At 41.9% G+C, this 21,282-nt stretch overlaps 1 protein-coding gene across 1 annotated transcript in view; it reads left to right on the forward strand.

Moving 5' to 3' along the window:
• LIN28B (lin-28 homolog B) overlaps nt 1–20,892 on the forward strand; it is a 122,080-nt gene extending 101,188 nt beyond the window's left edge. Inside the window, exon 4 of the mRNA XM_067546758.1 lies at nt 20,523–20,892. Within this exon, the coding sequence (XP_067402859.1) occupies nt 20,523–20,892 (370 nt within the window). The remainder of the gene's footprint in view (nt 1–20,522) is intronic.
• Nucleotides 20,893–21,282: the final 390 nt, after the last annotated feature.

A 21,282-nucleotide genomic window follows, 5' to 3' on the forward strand; every position in this document is an offset into this window, starting at 1 on the left:
AAATCTTCTGATGCACAGTTCATCAGTCATGCCAGGAAAATTAATCCTTGGCCTATAAACACGTTTTACTTTCTGACTGTCTGGTGCTGTTTGTTTCTTTCTTACTTCCTTGCAGAATCGTAAAGGTAAAACCTGTGCTGGCAAAAAGAACTAAATACTCAATCCTGTTTTGTGGTACTATTTCTTTTTCTTCCTAACTTGGAATTCATGCTACATTTTGCACTTAAGTGTTACATCAGTTAATGTAATATGTTTTAAAACCATTTATATAGGATGGGCCAAATTCTGCTCTGTTACATTAAGTATGCAAATGCAAAGTAACCCCGCTGCAGTGCAACCAGTGCACTTACTCTCTATTTATACTCGTGTAACTAAGCCCAGAATTTAGACCTGTAAGCAGCATGTTTCCTGAACAATATAATAGTTTTCAAAAACACGTTCTTTTAGTTGCATTTTTGCTGCGTTTTACTGGTTTGAGAACAAGAAGAGATTACTTATAGCCGCACAAGCGCAGTCAAAATTAACATGTGCTAGAATGTTCTTTTTCACAGCCTCTGCCACATTTGTTTTAATAACTGTTGGTAATTAAGATTAATTTTAACCCACACATAGTATCAACAGAATTCAGAGAAAGATGTATGAAGCCCAGGCCTGTGTGTGTAAGCTTCTCTTTCCCAGGAGATTAGTAATCCTATGGCCAAGCTAAGAAAAAATAAATACAAAAAAAAACCTTGCTTCAGTAATTGTAAGGGGCTATGTTGTTGCAGTCCTCCTGAGCACTTAAAAACCAGACTTTAGGTACACAGTTTGATTTTCAACTTCCCATGTGAGGCTTTAGACGTGCAGATCAAATATAAAGGTGGTATCTCTAGGCTGGAAGAAAGTTGTGAGGGTATTTTTGGCTCGAGAGTTGAGGCCACGGTTGTTAAAGTTGCAGTTTTGGTGTGTCAGTTCAAGTACTATACTTTGCCTTCAGGGCAGAGGTGTGGCGGGGGGTGCAGGTGTGTGAGGGTAGCTGGGGACGGGTGCAGGACCTATGCTGTTTTTTGTAACTGAATAGATGTCAAGCTGGCAGCAGGGCCCTTTACCTTCCAATAGGGGTTGAATATCCCCCTTTTCCACCCCCCGCATCACCAATTCTGCCAATCCTCAATGTGAGATGGGGGGCTTGAGCCCCTGTGCCCTAGAGCTGGCCCTAGCTCAGAGACCCTTGGTGGCCCTGTGCGGGGCTGGCACCACCGGAGCTCCCCTGTCTTAGCCTTTGGCCCTGTGGGATGTACAAGCCCCAGCCCTCCTCGGGTCCCACTCATCAGCAGCCATGGAAGGCAAAGTCCTTGAGGTCGTGCAAGAGATGCTGCTGCTCGGTGAGTCTGGCCCCTGCCAGCTGATGGAGGTGGAATTGCACTGGGGCAAAGTGCAAAGCCAGCGCCAGCAGTGCCAAGGGCAGGCAGTGGCACTTGGCGTGGAGCCAGGGTAGCAAGCAGGGCAAGACCCCTGAGGAGCCTGGCCTCGACCCACATGGGGGAAGCCGACCCCATCCTCCAACTTGTCTGCCTCCGCCGCCACCACCCCTACCGCATGCATCGAATTGCTACGCCACTCACTGAAATGTGGCATGGCCTTTCCTCCATCATGACAGAAAGGCAGCAGTTCTGTGAGTGGTGTTGCAAAAAAGTTGTAGTGAGCATGGGAAGCTTGGGAAGCTTTGGAAATTGAGGTTTCTGCAATTAAATAGTGGCCCGCAATTTTCGTACAGCCTTGCGTAGCTCCCTATATAGTATACAGAGCATTAACATGAGTAGATCAGATCTCTCGTACAAACTGAGGGGTGGATAGCGATAACTTCAAGTTAGGCACACGTCTTCGCAGTTTGGTGTGCCTCAAACTTTGCATGCCCAGTGAGATTTCCGTAGCCAACTAGGCTTTGAAAATGAATGGAAGATGCGTGTCTAACTTGCCTAGTTGCTTTTAAAAATCTAACTGCGTGGGCCTGATGTTCAGAGATGCTGGGCACCCACAGTTCCTAGTGAAGTAGGCCTTTTATGTGCACAAGGACCCATCTTGTCAGAGAACCCAGCAGTAAGCTAAAACTAGTTGGGACTAAAGCCAATAGGCCAGGGCTCGACAAATTTGCATCGTAGTTAGGAGCCAACCCAAAAATTAAGGAGCCAGACAACATGGCAGCTGCTCTCGCCTCCTGGCCCCGCCCCTTCCCCCGCCCCTCTCCTACAACATGGGCCCAGCAGCGGGGCGCCGTGGCTGGAGCACGGCAGCCACAGAGCTTCCCCCCCCCGACCCCTCTCCCACAACATGGGCCCAGTAGCAGGGTGCCCTGGCTGGAGCGCAGCAGCTGCAGCGCTCCCTCCTCCCAGCCCCGCCACCACATGGACGCAGTGGCATCCTGCCGGAGCGTGGTGGCCACTCCCCCCGGGACCCAGTCTTTCACTGAGAGAAATACTAGGCGCCAGAATTAAATTCCTAGGCCCCATGGCGACCTGCCGCCCGGGGTTTGTCGAGCCCTGCAATAGGCTATACAGCTAAAGTTACTCACTTCACCCCATCACCTGCTGGAAGTCCCCTAGGAAGTTTGGATTAGCAGGAAGGCCTCCAGAAAACAGGAATTGATACCGTAGTATTTAGGCCCTAATTGTGCTCCTGCTGAAGTTACCATTTAACATACCTTCATTGTGCCCTGCATGTTGGGGTTTCTATATTTTGGCATGAAATTCTGGAAATTTTCAAGGTTCAAATTTTTGCTGAAAATGTTGAAAGCTTCAGAAAAATGTCACTAAATATTTATTTTCATCATTTTCTTCAACGCCACACTGGGAATTTTGTCCATTGTGGACTGTTAAGGAGTACAAGTCTGGGGAACTGCATTAAAAGTAGACATCTTTGCTTCTAAGTAAGCAGGTCTGAATGATGCAGATTTTCATTACTGGTAAAGTGTGGTACTGCACATCTGATCACTCATAACTCTTCAGGCAACAGGATTATTGAACACAGGAGTTTACAGATATTATTTCAAGGAAGGCCAACCCCATATTTGTTGGCATTCTGATATACACCAGCAAAAGGAAGTGCTATATGTCCGTCACATGACGTGATTTAGTTTATCAATTCCAGGAGCTATGGGATGAACCCCTCTATAAATAACTGATTCAACTTCACAATGCTGAACATGTCAGGCTATAACAGTCCTTTCATTTCTTAAGAATGAAACAAAGCTACGAATTATTGGCCAATCCTGCAACCCTTCACCGCCTGAATAGCCTTTCCTTCACAAATCTCATTCACTGAATGCAATAGGGACAGCTCATATGAGAAAATGTTGCAAGATTAGGCACTATTTATGCACTATTACCAAACATTCACCATCACATTGGTTTTGGGTGTCAAATTCATGAGATATGTGAAGGCATCTGAGCTTAAAGCAGGTGTTCAACCATGCCAAATAAGTTAGAGGGTTTCGCCAACACCTTTATTTTACACCATCCTACTGTACATTTCGTGCATATGTGTGTAGACAACATTGGTTCCAGACCAGTGGTTGGGGCAGGTGCAGCCCAACCCTTTTCTCACCCACTGTCACTATAGTTGCACTAGCAGCTTCCAGGCATTCTCAGTGCACTGTACCCTGGGCCATAGATTAGAACGTTCATAGCCCTTTATGACAGAGACGTGCTGCCAAAATTTTGATGACAACAAAAGGGAAATGGCCATTTTTAACAATTTATATATCTCAGCTAAATCTGAAAGGAATTTCATGGGATAACCAAAAGGCATGTGTCTAGCCAGAGGGCTTCCAGTTTGTTGAAAACAAAATCTACGGCAAACAACGTAGGTGTTAGAGCTACTCAGAAAAAAGGTTGCAAGATTTTTTTATAATAGAACGTCAGGCAGCCTAAATATCTAAGTCACTACCAGCTCCCACTACAATAAATGAAAGAGTAAGTGTTTCATAGTATGGTGTATCTTATAATGTACCTCAATACACTCAGCAGGCACCATAAAACATTTTTTAGCTATATGCTAAGGCCTTCTAAGGAGACTAGGCAAAATCCTGACTTGGTATGAGGGGTTCAATTCTCTTGCAATTCTACAGGACGAAGTCTGGTAATTAGTATTGTAAATGACATGCTGCATGTAAATGTGGCAGAAAATAGATGTAATTGCTCAGCTAGCATCTGTGACATATACACATTACTGGCACTGAATTGGTATTCAGTGGGCGTGCAAAATGAGTGCAATTACATGTCACGGGAGCAAAAAGGAGTGTTATGTTTTACTTATGCTCTCCTGTTGTTTCCTTGCTATGCCTTCCTTCCTCTCTTCCCCTTGGCTTGCACCTCCACTGCATGACAAATCAGTGTGAATTACAATGCTTTCCATTTACACCTATTTTCTGATCAGCTTACATGAGGTATGTGTGTTACACCAGCCTGTAGGCCACTGCAGAATTTGGTCCTGTGTAACTAAAGCCTGATCTACACTGCAACATTGAGTCAACATGTCATCTTGTTATGGCAATGCAGTAACACCAGCTCCCCAAACAGCATTGAGCCATGGTCAACCTACTGTGGTCAACACAGTGCGAGCACTGATACCACATGACCTATGTTGATCCTAACGGTCCTCCAGCAGCTGTCCATCAGTGACCAACACTGACCACTCTGGTCACATTTGTGAACTCCACTGCCCAAAGGTTATAGAGATTAGAAGCCACCCACCATTTTGAAAAAACCCTATATTTTTAAAATGACTTTTCCTGATTGACCACCTTGGTGAACACACCTGGAGCTCACGTTTGTTGTGTGTAAATGCCCAACTGATCTTGTTGGCTACGTGCTCCAGACATGCTCCTGCCTGGAGTGGACAGGAAGTATTGGATCTCCTGGGCCTGTGGGGAGAAGAGTCTGTGCTGGCTAGGGAGCAGTTATAGAAATGTGGACATCTACAAGCAGATTACACAGGGGATGCCATACCCCCTTCAACTACAGGGATCACCAGCTGTGCTGCATGAAAGTGAAAGAACTACTTCAGACATATCAGAAGGCCAGGGAGGCCAACAGTTGATCTGGTACTGAGCTGCAGATCTGCCACTTTTACAACAAGCTGCATCTCATGCTTGGCAGAGACCCCACCAACCCACACAGCACTGTGGCTACCCCTGAAGACGCCGAAACACAGACCCCTTGCAATGAACAGTGGGGAGGAAGAGGCAAAGGAAGATGTGGGACATGTGACCCGGGGGGGGGGGGGGGGTGTCTAGCTATGCCGCAAGCCAGGATCTGCGCGAATCTCCACCACAGTCAGGTCAGTTCTGACAGCCAATACAAAGGCGACGGATGCAGGGGAGGGAACCTCGGGTAAGCCTGTGAATGCATTTCCAATTTCATTATAATGTTTACATGTACAGATGGCACCTGACCCCAACGTAGCAGGACACAAGTGTAGACTTTTAATTAATATCCTTGTACTAGAAGAGGTGACAGTACAACAGTAGTGTTGCCCTTTAGATTTAGCAGGCAGGGACTGGGGACTGTGGTGGGAAGAGGGGCACATGTGACAGGGATATCCCCTGAATCCTCCCAAGAGATCTCAGTGAAATTTTCATGGAGTTACTCTGCAATCCTCTCCCATAGGTTCTAGGGATGGCAGCCTTATAGCTTCATCCACAGTAGGATATTTTCCCACACCAGTCCTCAATGACTTTGGCAGCCACCATTGCAGCCACCAGCTCCCTGAAGCTACCACAGGCTGAGGCTAGCAGCATAGAGGCCTGGGTGGCTTCAGGGAGCCAGCAGCAGCTGTGGTCGCTGCACCTTTGTTACCCTCAGGAGCAAGATGTCAGCTAAAATCACCAATAATGGGGAAAATAATGCCATTGCTCAATGCCATCCCTCTGCACTCAGACCCACAGAAACAGGGGCTGACATGTCATTGTTTCATGCAACCGCACAATTCCTTCCTCATTCCCCTCACCACCACACACACACCCCTGCTGGGTTATACTCACCATGGCTGGGGCTGGAGAGCGCTGCTGTGCACAGGAGCTCCATGGCTGAAGTGTCAATAAGCATGTCTTCTATAAGCAGAGCAAGAGAAGAGTGTTCTGAAATTTAACTTTTGCTTTCCTGTGTGACTATACGGACAATGGTACCTATGTGTGCTTTATCTGTAGCTGCTGCTGTGGAACGTCTGACCATGATAAGGAGGAGAAAAAAGATGAGCCAGAAAGATATGTTCAGTGAGATCCTGCAAGCCAGTGCTACACTGGTAGAGCCCTGCACAGATACAAAAAATGTGGATCCGTATCCGCCAGAATCAACTTGTATCCGACCCGCAATCTGCACTCCGTCTTTCATGTGTATCTGCACCCACAGCAGCAGCCCTGGGGATGTGGCCCCGAACAGCTGATCAGCGACCAACCCTGCCCTCCCCACCAGCCACGGCAGAGCAGCTGATCGGAGGCCAGGCCCTCCCCCCCACCACCACTACGGAACAGCCCCCCATCAGCGTCTGGGCTGGGTCAGCCTCTGAGGCTGGAGCAGCTGTGGTCAGCCCCAGCTGCAGGGGTAAGATGGAGCAGCTGCAAGCCCTAGCAACGCTCTGTTCTCTCTGGCGGACAGGACATGACATCTGTGAAAGTTTTTTTATTGCCCACAACCTGTCCCTGCCTTTTACTAAAAATACCCTGGGGCGGGGAGGAAAACAGAGCTGCCAGGGCTTGCATCTGCTCCGACCCCACTGCTGCCCCTGTGGCAGGGGCTAACCGCTGCTGCTCCAGTCCTCAGGGGGCTGACCCAGGCTGGCTGCTGGCCAGTGGTTCCGTGGCCCTGCCCCAGAAGTCCTGGAAAATAACGGAACCCATGACTGAATTGTATCCTTAGCTGTGAGCTGCAGACAGCTGCTGCCCTGCCTTGAAATACGCATCCGATCCACAGTCTGCAAAAAATGATCCTCGGCTGTGGGTATCCGAGGCTATAAAATGGATATCCATGGGTTTGCAGGGCTCTATGCATTGGAACATGAATAGAAGCATCTGGAGGGTGAATATTGTAGACAGTATGCAGAGGGACAGAGAGGACAGGAGAAAGGCCCAGGAGCCCCAGCAGGAAAAGGAGAGGGAGATACACCCAAACATAACGGGTCTTCTCTGGCAGCAAACACAGATGCTGCAGACTCTTGTGGACCTAGAGGTTCAACAGTCACAATGTTGCCTCTCTTTGCAGTCAGTGATTAACTCCCCTTTAGCACCTCCTTACTCTCCCCAACATTCTGCGTGGCATCAGGGCCACATCTCTAGCCGTATCATACCACGCCGAGGGACAGTGAGGGGAGCCACCGCTTCACATATGATGACCTGACAGATTCCTGGTCATTGTATGTGTAGCCAGAATGGACATGAATGTTCTTTCCCCTTGTTAAGTACTGTTCCATTCATTTATTTCAGAAGTTTTCATTGTATTTGTTTGGTTTTTTTGCACTGGTTTTGGTATGCAATAAAATCTAGTTTTTGATAAATAATTCATCTTTATTACATCACAACATATGCAGCAGAATGCCTACCACTCCTGAAAGCACAATCTACTTGTTTCTCTACAGGGTGACAGAACTCTAAAGGATCAGTGACAAACACAGTGTAATCATTATAAATGTACAACAAGCACTGCACAATTAATAGATGCATTAACAGACGGTGTTATATGCATAAATATATACTAAGCACCACACAATTTGTAACACCCCCAAAACTTCAGGACCAGGTAGAGCACAGTCCACCACACCTCATTACTGTAGCTGACTACGTGCTCTTTCAAGGCCTCCCTCAGTTGCAAAGCTCCACGTTGAACTCTTTTAATAGCCCTGTGTCTGTCTGTTTGAAGACAGCAGACAGCCTCTCCACCTCCACCCCGGTGGCAACTTTTCTCCCTTTGCCTCACAGACGTTATGCAGTACACAGCAGGCAGCTATAACCATTAGGATATTTTTTTTCACTGCAATCCAATCTTCAGTAAACAATGCCAGCATCCCTTCAATCTACTAAAAGCGCACTCAACACCCGCTGAGCCAGTAGTTGAATCTTTCCTTCCTGTTGGGGTGGCTAGTGTATAGCTTAGCCAGGGGAGCAAGGGATAGACTGGGTCCTCCAGGGTCATTACTAGCATTTCAACATTGCCAATGTAATCCGCCCGTTGGGAAGAAAAGTCCCTGCTTGTAGTTTTCTGAACAGGTATTCTTAAAGATGCGAGTGTCAAGCACTTTCCCTGACCTGCCACCATTGACGTCCAGGAGGCGTCCCTCGTGATCTACATAAACATAGAAAAACAGCACTTTTTTTGGATGTATTCTGTGGCAGGGTGGCCAGGCACCAAAATAGGGATACACGTACCATCTATCGCCCCCCCTGCAGTTTGGGAACCCCATTGCGGCAAATCCATCCACAATGTTCTGCACATTGCTGAGAGTCACAGTCCTGCACATTGCTGAGAGTCACAGTTCCTTCATGGCATGGCCCTTCACACCTGTATGACAATGCCATCCCCCGCCCTTCCTGCCTCTCCCCCCGCCCACACACACACACTGCAGATTTCCAAGCTCCAAAATGATTTCCCACTGACCAGTAACAATCCGGTGTCGCAAGCTTCCACAGAGCAATCGCCACTCATGTCTCCACTGTCAGCACAGTGGGGCTGGCGGCCTTTCAGTGGCCATGTGCTGGAGGACTGGGGTGAGCTCAGCACACAGATCCAAAAATATGGCCAGTCACATCCAGCCATTTTGCAGCCACTGCTTGTCAGCCCCAAACCTGCATTATGTAATGCACCAGTCAGGGCTCGTTCCTTGGGCCCAGAAGTGGTGCTCCACCATCTGCAGCTGCTCCATGAATGCCACCAACAACCTTGAATTGTTTTTTGCTGTGTCACTTAGCTGTCTGTCCTCCACAAAATCATCATGTCCCCCATTGCTGCGGTTCTTCCTGTGGCTCTGCAGATACTGGACTATTGCGAGTGCTGTGTTTGCAACGGTCATGACGATGGCACGGAGCTGTGCACATGCCATGCTTCTGTCTGAGATGGCAGACAGCGAGAAGTGCCACGTGGTTTTGTGGGATTTTTTTTTAAAATGTGCCAAAATGATGGGCTATGGATGGCATTATGGGATGGAGAAAGTTGCATGATGGGAACTTGACCCCTTTCTCTCAGTCACCCCGGTGTGACTTGTTTCTACCCTAGCATGCATTGGCAAAACTTCCCAAACGACAGTGTGCCAGATGGTGAGAGTTGCACACTGGCATCCCTACCCATGGAGCGCTTCACTGTGCCTCGACATAAGCATGCCTGGTGAATACGCACAGCCCTGACACAAGAAGCCAAGTGTGCATGAGCACAAGCAACATATTCACTGTGGCGGCTTTATGCTGACAATTTTCATTGACCAAAGTTGGTAATGTAGACATGGCCTAAGACTTAAACAGCCTAACGTCCTACCTGCAGATCTGATAAGATTCCCAGAAAAACCTAGTCAAGTATGTAATGCACAGGTCTTGTTATAACTATTACTTAACACATCAATTAGCATGACTACAGAGATGCATTTACAGCATTAGGCCTGATTCACACTCACCCAGATTTTCCACCAGTCTAACTCCTTTGACTTGCACTGGAGTTCTTTCTAAATGACACTGGTGTAAGCGAGGACAAAAGCAGACCCTCTGCCTTTTTCACCCATTAGAAATGTGGTTTCGTTTTTATTCCTCAGGTGTAGGGTTATACGTCTGAAATGCATACTGGTGGGACACAAAAAACAAAAGCAAAAAACAACAAGAGCAGCAACAAAAGCACAAAAAGATCCCCACCCAACAGTCTGTGGATTTTTAAAGTACTTAGGGCTTGTCTACACTTGAAAGTTCATTTGGATTAAGGTAGGGTGTAATTTTTAAAGCACAATAGCAATTCTTGTATCACTCCATGTGTAGACAACCCATTAGTCTAAGTATTCAAAGACTAATGCCTACATTAGTTAAGCTCCACAATAAAACTGGCCTGATTTTTAGAGGTGCTGAATACCTAAAACTCCCATTTACTTAAAAGAGAGCTTATAGATGCTCAGGCACCTCTGAGAAATCACTTTATTTAGATGCCTAAATATGGATTGAGGTGCCTAACATTTGAAAAAATTCATCTTAGTCCTGAAGGCCTAGCTTAAACCACCACCAAAAGAGAAAATTCAGAAGGAAAGTTTCTGCCCCTTACCTTGCACCATTGTGAGAAAAAGGGAAGCATAATTCATGAACAAAGGACCTAGGACCTCCTGTTTTGATTTTTCTGGCATTTGGAGGTAGAAACCTGGTGACAGATTTCTGAAAGGCGCAGCATGGCCTCCTTCGGGATTCTGGAGTGCTGCATAGCCTAGAGTAGTATTGAGGCTGCTCTCATTCATGGCAGCCTCCCCAAGGCTGCCCAGTGGTCCAACATCCTTTGCGGCGGTGAATGCTATGGGCATATCAGGGACTGCAAGTGCAGGCACTGCTACTTATGTCAGGTCCATGTGGTTCTTTGTGGCTCTTTAAGGTCACTCTTCACCATCAGAAGGGCATTTAAAGGGTCGGGGCATGAGCCAGTTTTGGTTCCCTACCCTGTAATGTTATATACATAGTTGTGTGGGTTTTTAAAATTAATTTAAATCGAAGTTGATAAAGTCTTAACCATAGGCTCCCCTCCTTGTGGAAATGATCTACTTTTCTCAGGTCTGAGTAAGGTTTAGTTGCAGGAGGACGTAAGATTCAAACACAGGAGGAATTGTTCATAAAGCACTTGGAAATCCTGCCGCACTTTCTAATGAAAAAAGTCATTTATTTTTCTATAGCAGAACAATGTCCTGGTTTAAGACCTATAATGTTGGATGTTAGGGTAGGATTAGGCTAAATGTGTGTGACATAGGCATTATTCTGTTTTCCCTGTGCTATGTCGGTATTATGTCAGAAGCTGTGTTTCTCTACCTGCAATGTGTTATGCACAAAAAATTTTTAAAGTCCTCTTTTTAAAAATAGTAAATAGTTTAATATGTTCTTTCTACCCCATTAAATTAATACATTGTTAGGTAATAGATATTTTTAGTTTTCATATTTTGGTGCACACTACTTACCTGTTAGATCACAGAATTTTTTTTTTCCAAAACTTAGTATTTATTATGGTACACTGACTCATTCTGTTATTTACTCTACAGAATGGGTTAGTAAAATTTTTCTGTGCTGAGTTCTTGCATACTAAATTTGGGAGAGGATTTTGGTGACCAGTTTCTAAACGTCTGAAAATTATTGGTGGTTCTGCAATTCCATTGTCAGCTTTATGTTAGAGATTTTAAATGGAGCCACTTTTATTTAAGGTCGTAACTGCTTGCCAGGGTCAAATTTCAAAGCTCACGGGGAGCATCATTCTATTTTTTTATGTATATTTTTAAAAATTTAAGTGGGTTGGCTCCTAACTTTAGGATTTATTTGAATTCATAGTTTAATATTTCACATCTGAAACATACAATTTAAGTGACTGTTTTCAACATGATGTATTTAAGTGGTCACTGAATTTGAAACTGTTCTATCATCTAGTAAGCATGAGTCCATTTTAAAAATATGCATATTCATTCCGTGCTGTGTTAGTGCTGTAGACTGATAATATTCCCTTTTTAAAATCTGACATGTAAATATTGTATTCTTGTATCAAGATTGTACATTGTAAAATTGTTTCTCATAAGTTCTTAACTCTTGCTACAGAGAAAACAATTGTGTTCATGCATTGTTTGATTGTTGCAAATCAAAGTACAGCCAAAGCATTCTTCCTTCAGGAGACAAATTTCATACGTCTTTTTATGTGATTACATGAAAATAATTTCCCTCCCTGTCAGTAAACTAGACTGAGTGGACTGTGTAGATAAGATTCCATGGAAAGGCAAGGAATTGTCAGAGAGGTTATTTTCAAGAGCTAATCTCCGTGTGGTCCTCTCCATTTTTTAGAAGATTAATAAAATGGCTGCATTCTATATGTTCTGTGTGGTTAAACCACCATCTTACTTTATTGTTCTTGTTGCTTCCTATAAAAAAATCATCTTTTTGTAAACAATAGTATCTCATTTTAAACCAATTATTTTCCCACTAAACTTAAGTTCATAGTATCATCAAATGCCTGATTTATCAGACAAAAGCTCTGCCTTGTTTGTTATCTCCTTTGTTGGAAAAAAAAATCAACAAGAAGAGAATATAACCTATTGATATTACTCCTAAAATACACTAGGGAGACTAGATTGAGTTAGAACTAACCACATAAAATTATTCAATCTGATGAGTTTACAATTAGGCATTTCATTTTTTGTAATTGAGTTAGAACTAACCACATAAAACTATTAAATCTGATGAGTTTACAGTTAGGCATTTCATTTTTTGTAATGAAAGTATGCATCAACAATAATCCATGCAGAAAGTGTCTTTGTGACAGCATGTTGGGGTTATCTAAATGTGGAGAAAAAGGCAGTCTTAGGAGAAGAGAGAGGCCTTTAAACAGCCTCTTCAGAAATTTAACATCTTAGATCTGACTTGTTTTCCATGTGGTATAGGATTTTTTTGGGGGTGGGGGGAGGTGGGATATATAAAGATGAATATTTTTAAACAGATCAGCTTTTCATTCATTTCAAATAACTAGTGAAGCTGTGAAATTTCAAACTGGATTTCATCTTAAAAGATCCACTGTGGTAATTAACTTTCCCAGCATGGACCCCTGTAGGACCCCACTGCATCTAACAGGGTTCTCCTGCATGCCTACAAGGGAGCAAATTAGCAGATACAGTTGCAGGGTCAGAGAATTCAGGCCCCTCTGTTTGTAAAAATCTGAATTTGATCCTAAGGTACCAGAGTCTGAAATGCCAGCTGGGTTGATTTACACAGTTTTCTGCTATGTTTTATTAATTTAGGAGGATAACTTAAAAATATAAACAAAAACATTTTAATGGATAAGTAAATAAGATTTTTTGTGAGGTTCTAACTGCTTTAATCGAAGATCATTGCCATTAATTATTTATTGGACAAATGACAGATAAAGATTCCAATTAAGAATCCATAAAATCTAGTCTCTAGTTTGTTTAATAAGTTAGTTTGAATGAGTTTTAAAACACTGTATTTTGAATACTAACAGGTTGTTAGATTACTTTCAAAATTATCTAGACATTCAAATAAAATGTAAGGTTAATAAAACAAAGTGACAGTAAATAAAATCAGTGTGTAAGACAGGTAGAGTAGTTTCTGGAAAAAATCTTAAAACTCAGATGATGTTTTTTCTTTTCTTAGAATGAGCAGAGTATGTTTGTGGCCACATCTCATGTTTGTTACATGTCTCACCAGCTCACTGTAGCTTTTGTTTGGATTTTTCTTTCAAGAAAACCCGATCCTGATGCACTCCCTTTCTAAACTAAATTTACACACCAATGCAATGGGATTGCAAAGAATGCACACCAGTGCAAAGTGTGTCCTGATGAGTTGTGAATCAGCACTGTGAAATGCTGCAGAGCAGCATTAATTCAATTCTTAGGAAATGGCCAGGACTCATGCCATTATTTTTTAGACACCAGTGAGCGACGCCATTGCTTGGTTTCTTCTAGGATTTACTGAATTTTAAAATGCTTAAGAAAATACGCTCCCTTAAACAAAGAATATAAGAATAAGAATGAGAAGAATCAGGATGAAGACATTAAATAGAATGGGTAGCAGGCTACATGGAATCTAGAGTTAACCTGAATTCCTGCCTGCCCTTCCCCCTCCTTTTGCTCTAATTTAAGGTTCCACATGCATGACTCTACTAGCTTTCTTGACTGTTCACGTAGAACTTGTTTCTTTTGTTTCTGTAGCAGCTGACAAAAAAGTATCCTTCCCCCACCCCGTGACAGTTGCTGTCTGTTTTCCAGTTGTGGTGATTTTGACCTCATATTCAGCGTCTCTGTCTCTTACCGTTCCAGTATCTGAAAAGACATCAGATATGTGTCTGCCATTTATATTCTTAAGTAACATGAGGAAGATGCCCTGTTTAAAATAAAAGCAGGGTAAAGTGATTTTCTAGCACTCAGTCAGGTTGACATTTTTGCTGTTGATTTCTTTCCGAAAACAAACAAATAAAAGTTCTTTGGTATGATAGCCAACAGAGGCAGTGTTTAGCCTTTGCATAACACAAATGTATTAAAGGCTTCCGTTTAGCTACAGGAAATTAAATGTGGTGCTCTCAGCTTTTAGAATGCTGGTTGGGAAAGGTTTAATATCCAGCCTGGGGTTATTAGAACTTTTAAATAATCCATAAAAATTATTCTTGATTTCTCTGTGAAAAATGGCCTGGTAGATTAACTGACGTTGAACAGACTTTGAAGCATCTTTTAATGCTGTAGAAGCATTTCTAACTTCAGCTTGAGACTTCTTGAGACTGAAATCACGGAAGCCCTTGAATACTGGAACAGCTATGTTTAATGTTAAGCTTTTTGTTATATCATGGATAGTTTAACTCCCCTAGCATCAGAATAAGATAATTAGAGAAAACTGCCCTGTGTTCTGTTTGCAAGAACTCTCATTTCCTTAAGTACATTCTGGAGCTAACGACTAAAGAAAATTGTATTTATAAACTTAGGTCTGTTAAACATTTCCTTTAATTATGTTTGGTTCTTTTCAGCATTTAGTCTATGTGTCATGTGTTGTAAAACCTCTCATTTGCACTTGCTGTAAAATAACATGCCATCTTTCAAAGCATTTAAACCACCAACCTCAGCACTCTATTAGGAACCATTCTCTGTTTACAGTGCACCAAAATGAAGTTTTATTACTGGGTAGCATTTAAAGGGGAAAACAAGAAATTGGCCAGGGAACATTTAAATGAGTCAAACACCCCTGCCCACAGCCCTTCCCTCTCTCCTGCCCTTTAATTAGATATTTAAAAAACCATTTAGTCACCAGTAAGTAATTTAAAGTTTTTTCTGACAACAGATACACATAGAGCTGCACAAATTATTCTCTACTTGTCAGATATATTGGATTATTGTCCAAATCATATTACAGGTCAGCCTGAAGCAGCACACAATTGTGCTGGCCTTCCTTGTTGCTTAGGTCAGCTGAGCTGTAATTATGGCCAACTGTTTGCAAGTCAGGGCTGGTGTCACTTTAAAACGATGCGGCAATTAAACTGCTCATAAGTATACACAGGAGTTTAAAATAAGGAAAGCTAAATGCTAGAAGTTGAATCTTTTACATTCTTATCATTTTCATTCCTATTCATTTAAGGTTTTTCTTCCACTTTGTAAAATGCTCAGTTTAATTATAAATTCATGGTGAACTGGTGTTTAGAAGGAGAAATGTTTCTAAACTTTCTAGTGTGGTAGGTTTTTGATATTTCCTTTCTTATTAATAGACTTGTTTTCTTGGTGTTGATTTTATGGTATGTTGAGGATGATATGATGTGGTGCTAGACAAATTTCCTGAGGCTTTCATTTCATGAAATTTTTCATTCCTTGTGTCTCAGAAGCACTCTTGATCTACCTCTTACAGCTAACTGTGCTGAGGCAGTGTTCACATTGAGGTTAATTGTCATCGCTTTATCTGCACTTCATGTTGCCTTAGGTTTTGAGCATGCAGTCACCTAATAAATTATGAGAGCCTATTAAGACTATGAAGGACCATTTCTTTTATAACAGATCTTTCCCAAGAAACAGTAGAATCAGGAGTCACTCATACTTTGTTTTAGCTGTGTTTTAGACTTTACATTGACCTAGATGCCTTGTGATGTATAGTAGTTTGTTTTATTTTAACTTTTATCTTAAGATGCTGAACTAAATCACCATGTTTCAGTGGTATTTTAATTTGGATAATCATTTGTTCCAGTATTATTGGTTTGAATTATATATGCACTTTCAAATTTGCACTTGCTAAATTTTCCTTTGTATAAGCTTGCCTCTATTTTGTTTTGTATATTTACGTATACAGTGTGTACACAAGAATATACAAATCCATGCCTAGATCAGCCTGTGCATGTGTATCAGGTTTAATTTCATTATGGTGTCATGTAAGAGTATACAGCTGACACATTAGCAATTACAAAGAGTTTGTATTTTGAATGCTCAGCTAGAACAAAAGGGTTAATACCACATTTTAATGAGCATGAATGATACCATGTGGTATCATTTGTGTGCTCCGAGGTGGCTGACCATTTCCATTTTGGTGTAAATCCCATGAGAACGAAAGCATTTCAGATTAGGGTGGGATCTGTTCTGCTGGCAAGAGTGATTGACAAGGAGCGAATAAATAGTCAGAAGAACTGAATAAATACCACCCTCCTGTTTAAGTCCAGGCGCACACGAACAGGCACATATACAATTCAATGCAACACTTCAGCCAGCGGGCTGACTTGCTTGGTGACAAAAACATGCCTGAAAAGCCAAATTACAGTTTAATTACAACGGCTTCTGTCAAAACAACTGCAACAGAAATGCTATCAGAAATTTAAATAAACTGGGGGGATTAAACTAGTTTGAAAGCAGGATGTAATAATAAATATATATGCAAAAGCTGATTGAGGCCCCTTGAGTGGAAGTGGGGGCCCTGACAGCAGGTTCTTGGTCAATTGGTGAGGCGAAATGGTTCACTGAATTGGATAACACAGTGCATACCATAGTGACTGATTAAATTGATTTGTCCGTGGCTGCAGCCTACTCTATTACTGAGGCCCTTTAACCTATTTTCGAACTCTTTTAAAAAAGAGAGAGTGAGAGAGAGGAAGCTTCTGGATGAATGTGATCCTAAAGGAAGGAAGTGAAAATAACTTAAATTTACAGCTATAAAATTCTCTCCAGAATTAAGGTCAGATATATATTGCCCAAAGTGGATTACAATCCTAACCATCACATGGAAAAGAAATCACAGAATAAATATTCTATGCTATAGAGAGAGAGATGAAGAGGAAATTGAGAAAACACCATTATTTAATATCAATTTAAAACATAACACACACACTCCCCTTTAATTTTTAGTATCTTTCTAGAAATTTTGCGGAAGGAATCATTGCTGTTATTTTTCACTTGTCACTCATACTGTTTTATCTAATGGTTTTATGGAAAGCTTATCTGACAAACATAGCTATATATCAGTAAAAGATCTTAATAATGGTGTTAGTTTGGTCATTTGTTCTGAAATAGTTGCAGTGACTGAGGGAAAGGAAAGCCAATGTATAACATTTAATACATTAAACTTGGAAAACATCTGTCATTGTGGTTTTAGAGTATAGGATGCTTGTAGAGTATCTAACAATTTAGTTAATCTTGCTGGAATATTGAGGAAATAAATGCTAGATGATAGTGTTGTTTGCAAAACCTTCCTTCCCTATTTTCCTTTTTTTTCCCCCTCCATCCAACTACGCGTGGTAATTAAGGTTGCTGGGTCCGTTTACAATACATGCAAACAGACTCAGCTTGAGAGAGTTCATCAATCCTACTGGCCGATTACACAAAACAAAGATGTATACAGAATATTTTTAAATGTTAGCAGCTCATCTGAAGCCACTTAAAGACTCATTTTAGGTTTTTTGTTACACTTCTAAAAATTGGATACAATGATGTCCTTACATTCTATGCAAAAAAATTTTTTTAAATCATGGAATTCTATGTATCGTTTGACTTCTCCAAGTTATAAATTGTCCTTGCAAAATTCAGCTTTCCCAGGGCAAGGAATCTTTTTGATTATGCTAATAGATGGGCAAGAATCGTTAGAGGGAGAGGGTTCCCCTTCCTTGCCTGGAAATATTAATGGTAATTTTGCAAGACCGGTATAAACTATACAGTGTTTTTAACAATTTTTCTTCCAGAAGTGAAATCTGTTTCATAGGCTAAGGCAAACACGCAAACCCATTTGTAATTCTGTGCATTCAAGTAGATGAACACAGAAGTCACAAAGTTAAATATGTGCATAAGTATTTGCAGGGTTGGGGCTATAATTGCACTTTTCCAGTGATCTGGAATTTTAAAATCTCACTATGAGTTAGATCCAAAGCCCACTAGAGTCCTTGGAAAAGTCTGTATTGACTCCAGTGGGTTTTGGATCAGGTCTGTGTAATCAGTATCTTCATTGTTTAACAGGTTTGGAAGTTAAGCATGGAAATCATGTCATATACTTTGGTATCTCTTTCCTCAGTAAAATGGTAAACAATGAATTAAATTTATGCACAAATAAGATTTATAATGCTAATTATAGAAACCCAGCAAATATCTCAGGGTGAATATTAACATGATGGTCTTATTATGTCAAAGAAATTATCTTCACCGACCTGCATTCTGTCCATGACTTAACAGTTCATGCACTTATTTTCTTTTTAGCAAATAGTACAAGGATTTGTACTGTGTGCATTTCAAGAAATCATAAATGTATCCTGTTGTTTAAATAAGGATCATTCACTGAGGTATTTGCTTGAAGACTGCAGGATTGGGCCCTTAGTTAAGAAGATTACCAGAAAAGTATTTACATTCTTGCTGGGCGTTTAATCATTGGCATGGCTGTTTTAAATGCCAAAGCTGTGTAATAGTTGGACATTCTGGAGTTTTTCTAATTGTTTTTGGAAGACTTTTTAATTTAATTGTATTGAGCTCTGGGTTTCCAAGGAAGAAAACCATAAACCCATTTTATGACTATCACTATTATATTTTTTGAAACAAACTGTAAATGCCCCTTCAAAAACTCCTCCATCATATGTTGCAACCTCTTGCAAAAAGCTTAATTCTGACCTCTAACCCCCTCTTACCATGCCCCAATGAGCCATGCATAGAGAGGACTGTCCACTCATGCAACTGGGTCCATGACACTGTTCCCACCCATCCCCTTGCAGCAGTGTTGGAATCTGGTGGGTGAGCTGGGTGGGGCACAGCATTCGCTCTACTACCTCTGCAGATATTACTGAAAAAGGGTGCAGAACAAGGGATTGTATTACTTTTCCTACAGAACCTCCTCCATGGTGAGGGAACATCCCTTTAAGGAGGTCCTGGGGCAGTCTGGGCCAGGAGAGTTCATTGAAGTCATGCCAGCAGGCACTGGGGAAAACACCAGCGCACCAGAACTGCCTCCATCCTGGCCTTCTCAAGATCATGCGAGATTGGGCCTGGGGGTTTGAACTCCACTTCTCTACCCCTCAGAGGAAAGAATCAGGGAGGAGCGTCTCTTCAAAGGGACTCTTGCAAAAATTTCCTTCCCGTTACCTAGCGGGGAAATGATCTAGTCCATTATCATGACGTCCCCTTTGCTCTTTTGGATCTGACTAATTTGGATGCCGTCCATTTTTTTAAGATGGTGTATGGCTCTGGGAAGGTTGGGTCAACTGTGAGACTGTTTATCAAAGAACACTAAATGTCTTTATAATCAAATCTCACCATATTATTCAACTTTTACCAGAAAACAAGTGTCCCTTCCTCACTGAGCTGTTAAATTGGCACAACCGGGACCAATTAATGACAATGAACTTGTAGGCCATCATAGCCTGATTTTTTATTTTTTTTTTTGCAACAACAGGTTCAGTCAGTAACTGAAGTTAAACACAGTAGCACTCGGTTTATTGCTACAAATATTCAAGTAAAGATATTGAACCTACATTACATATAGAGCTACAGACTACTGTGGGCACATGTTTGAATAGTTGGTGCCCTCTAGTGGACCATTCTTAAGTTATCAGCCCAAGCACATTTTTAGATCATGACAGGGAATACAAGTGGCACGTTTTGGCAGAGTCAAAACACCCATTTTTACAGTTTAATAAACTTTATAAACCTTATTTTTGATTCTGAACATTAACTTTTGTTACCACTGAGGGGTACATAAACTTCTTACTGTACCCTTCATATATTTTTCTAAAGTATTTGCACACAGCAGCGGTGACACTTGAGTCTCATGCAAAAAGAGCCCTGACAACTTCATTCTTGTGTACCTAGGCCAGATTTTTAAAGCTATTAGAGGCATCTTCAGGCACCTAAATACCTTTGAAAATTTGGTCATAGGACTTGACTTGTTGCAGTCAGTAGATAGACGCCCCCTGACTTCAGCAGGCTTTGGATCAGGCTTTAGTTAAAGGCCAGATTCTACCGCCTTTACTTGTGTGAGTGTTTCCAAAGTGCTTGTGGAGGAAGATATTCACTGGTATGAATAAGGTGGCCCTAAAGGAGCGTGGGATTTTCATAGTACCTAAGTGATAGAGCACATTCTGTTCATTTTCAGTGGGACTTGTGCTAAATCATTCCGAAACATCTGAAGACCCTCAACTTAAATCCTTCCAGCCAGAAAATAAATGCTATAAAATATTGAGTGGAAACGCCCCGTTTTACAAATGGGCTGTCTATCTTCACATGACATTAAAAATTGTTCACACACCTTAAGGTTTGGTTCCTTCCCCCTCTTTCTTTGTTTTTTAATGTTTTGAAGAAGATTTCTATCGATATATTTTATAACAGACTGTCTTTTTCATTTGTAGATGCTACAACTGTGGTGGCCTTGATCATCATGCTAAGGAATGTAGTCTACCTCCACAGCCAAAGAAGTGCCATTACTGTCAGAGCATCATGCACATGGTGGCTAACTGCCCTCATAAAACTGTTTCACAACAGCCCACTAGTTCTCAGGGAAGACATGAAGCAGAACCACAGCCTTCCACTTCTACTTTCCTGAGAGAAGGAGGAGGGGCTTATGGCCATTCATCTCCATCACATTCTCAGGAGGGCAGGTCAGAGATCTTAGAACGGTCAGGCAGGTCACCACAAGAAGCTTCCTCCAGTAAGTTATCTGCATCACCTGAAGAACAAAGCAGAAAGGGGCCTTCTGTTCAAAAAAGGAAAAAAACTTAAGGCTTTGTCATAATCTTTTTTTTTTTTAAAACCCTCTTGGGATGTCTACCTCATGCAAGTACAGGGGAAGTAATTTCACTATCAGTAGCTGATCTGGAATTTTAACTACTGTTGAGGGACTGTGAATTTTTTTTTTTTTTTTTAATAGACAAATCATTCCAAGCAAATTACATTTGAGCAGGGTGTCTTGTGTTTTGCCTCTTATCTGTGTGGATGTGCACGAGTGCATGCTTCTCTGTCATGTCTGTCCGTCTGTCTGTATACATATCTATAATCGCTATCTCTGCATATGTATACATACACACACCAGCAGAACACTCTCCATTTCCCAGGATACATCATCCGTTGTGAAGCAATAGTCATGGTTCAGAATGTTTTTGGATACTCATT

Source organism: Emydura macquarii, unplaced genomic scaffold (genome assembly GCF_026122565.2).
Source record: "Emydura macquarii macquarii isolate MOO-44397 ecotype Brisbane River unplaced genomic scaffold, CSIRO-AGI_Emac_v2 contig_1146, whole genome shotgun sequence".
Taxonomy (NCBI): Eukaryota; Metazoa; Chordata; order Testudines; family Chelidae; genus Emydura; species Emydura macquarii.